The following is a 9,302-nucleotide window of genomic DNA, read 5'->3' as shown; positions in this document are numbered from 1 at the left end:
CATGTAGGCCCTCATGTTAGCGCGCGATTTCAATTAGACATTTCTTAGTAATTAGCAGTGATATTGGACAAACTAATACGCGTTTGGCTATAAGGTAATGTACTTATTAACTACACAAGGTGCCAGTTACTGTAGCATTCGTTAAAATTGCATAATCAATGGTCGTCTTATGCCTTTAATTGGAAGCTCAAGTTTCAAAAGAGTATAAGACTCAGGGTTCTCCAAGCGTTTTCATTATAGCATGGCGGGTGCTGCCTTTACGGTCCTAGTTGCAAATCGCAGCATGGCGGCTATGATATTTAGAGTGGCGGGTGCATTTTAGGATGGCGGGGCTCGACGAGTCTGGCGGGCTGCCAGGCTATAAGTGCTCTTGGAGAACCCTGAGACTATATTAAGAGCGAAGCGGAGTAGAAGAGCGAATAATTAAGAGCGCATATTATAAGAGAGCGAAGAGCCTATAATATTATTATATTATAGAGCGAAGAGCCTATATTAAGAGCGAAGCGTTAGTGTTTCTAGTCACCAGTATTTTCCGTACATAATCTAACTCTGGTTTCAGTAACCTGTGGTTGTCTCCTGTCCAGTTTTCTATTCGTTGTCCCTCCTTATATTTATTATAGCTATTACATTTATATAAATGTTCCATGTCTTCTTTTATATTCTTAGTACATCAATTACAAAATAATTCAGAGCACTTTCTGTCATTGTCATTCCCGTGTTACTATCTGACTGGTAATCCACAAGCTTCTCTAATAACAGACTTTTCGCGGTATTAGTACTACACTGCTGTTACGCTAGTATGAACCTCTGTGTTTACACTCTGACCTGATTTCTACGGTGCGTGGTATGCATTACTGCACCGTGATAGATGTCTCGCGAGAAAGTCCGAGAGATGGCAACGGTAAACAGAAACAGAACGCAAAATTGTAACCGTGCATGATTTCATTGGATTTGGTGTTTACGAAGGTTCTAAGGCATTTTATCGTTACTCTAGACAATTGCTGTTACTCGAGCAATAACGGTAGGTATCATGAAAGTGGGGAAACCACTGGAAAACTCTCGCAATGATTACTTTAAAATAAAAAACCGCTATGTGGCACAAAATTCGCCGACTTCGTGTATAGACGATATAATATCTATTTACATACATTAAAACATACTATATTCCTAATATACTACTATAGTCTACTCTAACCCAACAAGACTTACAAAGCCAACTCTTGTTGGCAACCCTACTCTTGTTCGGTTACATTATTGTATCTAACACCACACTGCACAATACAGACTAATAATGATATATATATCTATATATATCTGAAATATATACTTTACAGTAAATATATTTGCTGACTCATATACTACAGTACTATATAGTACTGATATATACTTAACATATTATATTAATTTCAGCAACTGGAGTGTCCGTTCATTGAGAGTAGTGATGAGGCATTCATAAACGACCTTGTCTTCAGTCCAGGAGAATCAAGAATACACGTGTTGCAATGGCTGCTCATAAGGTATATATATGTATAGGACTCATTTCGTATGTGTGGCCTTATCCCCTTGTATAGGCTTGTGTGTTACTCTTGTGTATATTTCGTGATTTCTTTCTATATATAATTATCACAAAGTACGGTTTCAAATTCATCTAGTTGGTATTGTTAAACCGATTGCATCTGCAGCTGCAAATGCTGAGCTCGCATATGCACGCATATGCACATGCAGGCTGCATTAACGTTGGGCAGTTTACCTTCTACTGTATTTGAAAACGTATGTGCAAGGTTACTACATCACTGTTTCCATTGATTATCGGCAAACAAGCTTTATGTGAATATGTAAATATTAGTTTCCGTGATGTTCTTCTAGGTTTGATTCATCTCTCGAGCTGCATTTAGAGGAGGCAAAGTTGTCTGCGTACAGCAAGGAGGATCCAAGAATCCTTAGTACGTATTTTGAGTATGTGATCCTGGCTACAGTAACAACACCGTGTGTTGATTTCTATAGATTCTCATGCACCTTATAGAAGTCGTGAAGAAATGACATTTTATTACTTAGGAATTGTCGTGTATGTGAATTAGTTGAAGAGCAAGTCATGAATCCATGATTGTTGCTGACGAATGATCGAATGGGCATTGCAAGATTGATCCATAAATGCGGTTGAACTGTTTAGGAGACTTAAAAAATGAAGTGACACGACAGTGATTGCTGGATTTTCCACAAGGAGAACCTTGTGTACCTTCTGTCTTCCCATTGTCTTTCCTGTTTGTGTTAGTGTGGCAGTCCAAATTTCATACAGTGGTAAATGAGGCATTGATTGCACCCAGTTTGGCTGAGAGGGTCTATGTCCCCCAGGGTACTGCCGGAACGTACCCTGGTACTATCTAATATGCCGTACCGTACCTCGCCTACTCCACTAACGAGTCTAGGGAGTTGCCTACTCCCTAACCCTAACCCTAACCCTAACCCTAACCCTAACGCTAACCCTAATCCTAACCATATTAAATAGTTACCAGGGTACGTTCCGGCAGTACCCTGGGGGACATAGACCCTATGAGCCCCAGTGTGAGATGCTGTTTAGTAGATAAATTAATCGTCTGTTGTTGCAGGACTTTTGCTTGTCGTCTCCAGCCTTGGACTTTGTGAAGATAACGATGTCGAACTAATTAAGGTATGCAATTATTGCACATGTCTGATGTCCATTAACTATGTCAGTTACACTCGTGAATATTAATTTATTAACGATTAATAATCAGAAACCCACTCACATAGCTAATTTTCGAGTAAATCACAAAACAGATTTTTCCACATTAGAGCACTTGGCAAATATTCTCCTAGGAGAATTCAAAGTTTATCTCTGACCCATTCAATTATTGTAGCAACCATTTCTGAATTACGCAGGGAGGAAAACCGGACAGAAAGCAGACTGCGTTGATGGATAGATTAATAAGGCTGGCATTCACCACTGAACGATTCGTCGTGGGTGACGAGCACTCTGATTCAGAACCATATAAGTAAGCACCCATTGATACTGTGCTCGTAGATCTACTTTCGTGTTTTTTGTGTCCAATTTTTGACTCTGTTTTGCTCTTTCCAGTGACTCAGTGCCAACTCTTCAACAGCACTTTGGCAGGTGCTGCCATATGATGGACGAAATATTGCAAAATGTAGACGTAAAGGAACTTTTCAGCCACACAGCATCACTGCATCCGCCGCACACTGAGAAATACCTCAACAGCCAAGTTAAGAAGGGCTTAATAAGCAAAAAGTTAGTATTGCCATCATCAAAAATGTTTCGAAATTGTTGTTAAAAAGTATTAGTAAGCCACAAATAGCCACAAAAATTACAATAATCTCAAATAGCTTTCACAAGTTATGCGAAAATTCGATATACATTTGTATTTATAGGCCACCAGACGTAGCAAAACTTGTTGATATGTCTCGGGAGTTATCAGAAACAATAGAAAAGGAGACGAGAAACCTTGAAGAGCTTAAGGCTCGGGTAAGAAGAAATTGATACTTGTAGCAGTTTTGTGTCTCTATATAACACAATTTAGTCCTTTATACAAAGCATTTTATGAATGACAGCCGGGTGGATTCTTCAGAAGTAGCAATCGTCAAAAGTCTGTGTTGCAGACAAGCAGTGTTGACAAGAGTATGATATAAAAAGGGTGGTTTGTTTGGCTCTCGCTAGAACACGTGCACCGAATACGACGAGACTTGCATGGACACGTTGGGAACAAGGATGAGGCTACTGCTGACCGACTTGAAACAACTCGCGACAAACTTCACCTGTTGCTACGAAACCCAGGTTAGAATGTTAATCAAATGCCCCCCGAGGTGCACAACGTAGTGGTCACTCGTCGCGTAAATGTTCCTAGTAGTTTGCATTAGAAACGAATGGGAAGCAGACCTGCCAACCTGTGATTCATGAAAATAGTAAGGGTTTTCTTTTCTTGCAGCAGGCGGCCATTTTGTTTGTATGTTATGCGCGCAATGAATGATGGGACTAACTCTAGATCACGCGAGAACAACGTGAACGCGTGATCCAATATGGCTGCGCCCACAATCGCCAGATATTTCTCGGCTCACAATGTAAAAAACACATTAATTTTCAAGTCGTAAAAAAATCGTAAGTTTTTCAGTTTGATCGTACATTCGTAAAAACATCTTGGAATTAGTAAGGAATACGAAAAAATCGTAAGGGTTGGCAGGTCTGGGGAAGTTGTATGCATGCAGCTCTAGCTGTGTACGGTGTAGGTTATTAGCTTCATGAGGTCGGGATCGTTTCCACAGTTAAAGCAGTGGTGCGGAAACACCGAAGTGGAGATGTCACCGCTCGCTTTGCCCATGAAGTGCACGTACGACTTGCTTCGCAGCTTTGCTGACGTGAGTATAAAATGTAGCGAAAACGATGCGAGACGATAAAGAACTTTATGCCACGAAGGTAGCCGTAATGCTAGAGATATGTTGCTAAGATGGTTAAAGGCATACTAGGCCCATTGATTATGCAATGTTGACGAATGCTAGAGTAACTGGCACCTTGTGTAGTTAATAAGTACATAACCTTATAGCCAAACGCGTATTGGTTTGTCCAATATCACTGCTGGTTACATTACAAGCAAGACTTGAAATCAGTTGTTGATATTTATTTATGTGCCGTAAATGTCATCCAGGAGTCGAGCGATGACGTTAACATTTGTGCGGCCCGTATGTTTTGGACGCCAGATGAAATGGTGGTGTCAGTGGTGTAACCACGGCCACGGACTAAACATGGAAATGGAGTAAAACACACGTACTAATCACGGACGCACATGGACAGCCCTGACAAAAAGTTATCACGAGCGTCCCTGTTTACGAAATCACTGATGATAGCATTGCGTACGGCCGAGCATGCGTGCGAAAATGTCCGGTGCACTATAAATATCACACCCGCTTCGCCGGCAGCGGTGTGAAACTGTAAACAACTGATTTCTTGGACTGCGGATTTCAATTAGACATTTCTTAGTAACCAGCAGTGATATTGGACAAACTAATACACGTTTGGATGTAAGGTAATGTACTTATTACCTACACAAGGTGCCAGTTACTCTAGCATTCGTCAACATTGCATAATCAATGGGCCTAGTATGCCTTTAAAATAATAAAATTTTGGAGTAATACAGTACCAAACAGCGGCTATACAACATAATGAAAAAATATAATACAAAAATGACAGTACTTTCTGTACAGTTTGTGACGTATGTGCCTATTGTACATCTCACGATGGCTCACGTATTTGTACTCGCATCTTTCGAGATCAAATTCGATAACGTATTGATGCAAATTGCATTTGCGCAGATGCTGGTAACGGTTGGATCGATACACGGCTCATATGCAAACTGTCTGACAACCAGGGAAAAGTTGAAAGCACTCCTTAATGAAGGGACATCTGGGAGAGGCAAGTTTCTGCTCTTCTGCTATGTGTTTCTGTGATCCAGGGAAAAAAATACACGGGAGCGATGAGCGATACGCTCTTCAAACGGATTCGCTCCCGTGAGGCTCAAAATAGCTCCCGTAAAAATTTTGACGACAGCTATTTTTTCCCACAGACTTGAAAAAGAGCTCCCGTGAAAAAAAAGTAATTTTTTTCCTGCTGTGATCGCTACTGCACTTGCAAACATTAGTGTTTGCGCTGTTGCATTTCCACTGTTGTTACTCGATTCTCGCCGAATCGCGGGTATCTTGTGTTAGCGTAACAACTCGGCCTACGTTCAACGTATTTCCAGGCTCTGTGAGGGAGGAGAGCTTAAGACTGGTGCGGGAATGCGTGGCGATATTGGAGGAAGCTGTCCAGACCGATACGCGCGCGTGGAAGCCCAGAATTCGCCTTCCTGCCGACGAAAGCGTGACTGTAAATATGACAAGAGTGGGGAACAACACTGCAGCAGAGGTCCGCAGCAGGCCTTCACTTTTTAACTTAGACGAATCTTTGCCGGAGAGAAAGTCGCTGTTGTTTGAACTCGCGGAAAGTTCTTTTCATTGTTGAAATTGGTGCGGTGTATACAATTTGAGTTTTTTTTTATAAAGAATAAAGAGCCACATGAAGGCAGTGTATATACATTTGAGTGTGTGACTGTGTGTGTGTGGCTGATTAGTTATTAATTTTCATGAGCAATTATATTAAAATTTATTTTACCAATATAGACCACATCTCATGATTTCGGGGTTGTACAGTTACTAGTGGTAATATATTTCCCATTTTATATGTGTAAATGCCTGTTTTTGTTGTAATGATATATGTACAATGGTTTAGATTTACACTTCCTTGGGATTTTATTAAATAAATGTATCATATTAGCAAACTTTTAAAGTTGCCGATTTTATCTGAACCACATTTTCCTAACTATATTATGCTGACAAATAACCACCAATTTAGCATTCTACTTCATGAACGTACCATACTCCCCCAACAAAGAAAGTAGCCTCTCATTACACTTCAAACTAACATAAATTCCATCGAGCTTCTGCTTATCAACTGATGTGCTCGTGTACGTGCAGATCCCACAAGCAACTATTCTAGTTCAAACCTCATAACTGTAATTACAGTGAGATAGATGAGCGATACTGTGCATGTTTAAACACACAAACAATCGAGGCCTATTCCAGTCAGAAATATATGCGGTATTGCGCACTTTGAATACGGCTTACAGCAGCTTTCATATAGGAAATTATTCACTTCGCAAAATAACACAACTTCGTAATTACGCATCTACACCTCGCACAATTCACAGACTTCCGCACAAACACGCACTCACGCACGCACGCACACACACACAACACTAACACATCGCTGCACACACACATTCGTATCTTTATCATGTCGGTAACAACAAAATCTTGTGCGGAACACCTACAAAACGGCTTCTTTCTTCCCCTCTGAGGATGAGAGAGGAACATGGCTTCCTTCTCCTTCGTGGATGCAAATATGACGCCGCCCACTTCTATTCCCTCTTTGTGGAAATGACTAGGACATGGCTTCCTTTCTCTTCTCTTCATAGATACGACTCTACTATGTCACTCCTTTCACTTTCCTCCTCACAGAAACGACTCTACGACGCGGCTTCCTTCTCCTTCTTCGCCTTGAACTTCTTTGCGAGCTTCGCCGCGCGCTTCCTGTTCGTCGACGCCTCGACGCCCTCCTGCAGTGAGCCGCACGCCGCCGCGTGAAGCGGTACCTTCTTCTTCTTCTTCCCGGCCGCCTGCTGCTTCTCACGCACCACCTCCTCTCTCCAGAACTCGTCGAACGAGCCGGGCGCCTGGTGCGAGGGGTCGCCGGTTGCCGGCGCGTCCTTGGACAGCAGCACGGCGAGCGAGGGCACGCGCCGCGTGACCTTGAGCCGCTCCAGCCCCTCGCCCGCGCGCCGCGGCTCCCAGTACTCATCGACGCACGCGTAGCCGGCGCGCGCCACCTGGTGGAGGTTCTTCGCGCGCCGCTTGACGATCTCGACGCAGGATATCGTCTTGGCGACGGCGGCGCCCGTGCCAACGAACGCGACGTGTCGCGCCGCGTCAGGTTTCAGCGCCGTCGTCGCGTGCCCCACGATGCCGCCGACCCTGCTCCCGGGCTTCACCCGCATGACGACGGTTCCCGCGGCGACGGCGAACGGCAGCGGCTGCACCTCTTCCACCGTCTCGCCCTTCGTGTAGTTCTCCATGGCAGGCGCCGGGTTCGGCCGTGGTGACGAGGGACTGGTCGACTCTTCGGCCGACGTGGTGCTTGCTGAACTCAACTGGAGGATGGATTAGTAAGAAGGATCGCTGACGGCTGCCACTTCTTTTATGCTGGAATAAAACAAAATGTGAACTTTGTTATTTATACACATTATAAAATCGGTGAACGGAGTTACGTAAGCTTCTGGTGTATCATACATTTTGTATGACGTACGTGCACATCATGATTCATGATCATATAATATAATAGTTAATACTAATAAATTGCACGCACTCCTACCACTCAGTACAACTGTCAGTGTCAGTGAGTGTTGTTTACACAATACCTGTTTACTGTCGTTTACACCTTAACGTACTGACATATATTTATACACCAGAGTTATATCATATCAGTGAGACGTTGTTTATGACCTCAAATAGAGGCTACCAAAGTATAGAAAACGTACGTAAACACATCGTGCTCGGTACATGTACTTATTGCTTCTTACTCAGTGGTGGCTGCCATGTCTGCTCTTCCATTGGCCAGTTCAATGTATTCTTCTATTGGATGTCACGCCAAGCCCTTTTCATTTTCAATTTGGCAGTTAGCCAACAACTGAACAAGCGCTCGTATCGCCGTATCGTATCGCTGCGGCGCTGCCAAGCAAAGTGACAACAGTCAACGCAACACACGAGACGACGCGTATATCGCACGGGAAAACGTGATCGGCGAGTAGGCTAACTCTGATAAAAGAAGACAGCGAATTAACGAACACAACGTATCTATATACCGGCAGCAGCTATCCGTGAGTAGTGAAGTACTATTGATAATAAAATTTGGACGAAGTCAGACGAGTGAAATCGCCCTCGCATATAATTTTTGTAAGCTTAATTATGTCGGCTTTCCGCTTTCCCTCAAAGGCAAGCGGCGTGCGTGCGGTATGTTGCAGAGGAGCATTTGAACGGCATTTACAGGAAGTTATCGGCAATAATAGGCGAAAGAGAGTAGATAAACATTAAAACTTTGGTAGTAAATACAATTCGTGTTTATTTACCATACCCCTCGGGTGGCTCGCCAGCCACATTACTTGCCTACTGGATATATTGCTCCCAGCCGCGGGCGTTCACGTGATATCATGTTCTGTGCAGTGCAGAGCGATCGCGCGTAGCCTTGACTGGAATTTCTACAGGGGGAACACTCGACTGCAGACCTCTAGCAGTGAAGCACGTCTAGTATATCGCAGCCGGTGCAGCCGTGTTCAGACTGCCAATTATAAGAGATACGCGCGTAATTCACCGTGTTACTGTTAGATCTATATAGTTGCGACTTCGAATTTATAATTATATTGTCTGATATAATTCAAAGTGATTATATACGTCATACCTATTTGTGTAACAGTATATATAACACCTCGTGCATTCACTGTCCTTCATCACAGCTAGGTACATTTACGGTTCTAGGCCCCTACTTAACGTTACCGGGTATAGTGTGAACTGTGATATATGTTCTGCGGGTTACAATCGAATCATTGCATTTAGATGAACAACAAAGAAAGAAAGAAAGAAAGAAAGAGGGATCCGGAGCGAGAGAGAGAGAGAGAGAGAGTGTGTGT

At 43.1% G+C, this 9,302-nt stretch overlaps 2 protein-coding genes across 4 annotated transcripts in view; one reads left to right on the top strand and one right to left on the bottom strand.

Annotated features, from left to right (window-relative positions):
• Positions 1–6,341, top strand: part of LOC106811627 — an 8,337-nt gene extending 1,996 nt beyond the window's left edge. The window contains exons 3-12 of the mRNA XM_014815328.1: positions 1,411–1,517; positions 1,867–1,943; positions 2,607–2,668; positions 2,899–3,011; positions 3,095–3,265; positions 3,406–3,499; positions 3,692–3,808; positions 4,294–4,386; positions 5,338–5,437; positions 5,766–6,341. Coding sequence (XP_014670814.1) covers positions 1,411–1,517; positions 1,867–1,943; positions 2,607–2,668; positions 2,899–3,011; positions 3,095–3,265; positions 3,406–3,499; positions 3,692–3,808; positions 4,294–4,386; positions 5,338–5,437; positions 5,766–6,025 — 1,194 coding nt within the window. The 3' untranslated portion in view covers positions 6,026–6,341. The remainder of the gene's footprint in view (positions 1–1,410; positions 1,518–1,866; positions 1,944–2,606; positions 2,669–2,898; positions 3,012–3,094; positions 3,266–3,405; positions 3,500–3,691; positions 3,809–4,293; positions 4,387–5,337; positions 5,438–5,765) is intronic.
• LOC106811628 (ribonuclease P protein subunit p25-like protein) lies at positions 6,292–8,210 on the bottom strand. 3 transcript variants are annotated; one of them, XM_014815330.1, is made up of 3 exons: positions 8,037–8,203; positions 7,071–7,821; positions 6,292–7,027 (listed from the first exon to the last, which is right to left on the bottom strand). In XM_014815330.1, exon 2 carries the CDS (start codon positions 7,692–7,694, stop codon positions 7,089–7,091), a length of 606 nt encoding a protein of 201 aa, XP_014670816.1. In that variant the 5' UTR covers positions 7,695–7,821; positions 8,037–8,203; the 3' UTR covers positions 6,292–7,027; positions 7,071–7,088. The 3 variants fall into 3 exon arrangements, with proteins under 3 accessions (XP_014670816.1, XP_014670817.1, XP_014670815.1); XM_014815331.1 differs by having other exon boundaries at positions 6,292–7,821; positions 8,157–8,210; XM_014815329.1 differs by having other exon boundaries at positions 6,292–7,821.
• Positions 8,211–9,302: the final 1,092 nt, after the last annotated feature.

Source organism: Priapulus caudatus, unplaced genomic scaffold (genome assembly GCF_000485595.1).
Source record: "Priapulus caudatus unplaced genomic scaffold, Priapulus_caudatus-5.0.1 Scaffold557, whole genome shotgun sequence".
Lineage (NCBI taxonomy): Eukaryota > Metazoa > Priapulida > Priapulimorpha > Priapulimorphida > Priapulidae > Priapulus > Priapulus caudatus.
The sequence above is the reverse complement of the archived record's forward strand: the minus strand, read 5'-3'. Positions and strand labels throughout refer to the sequence as shown.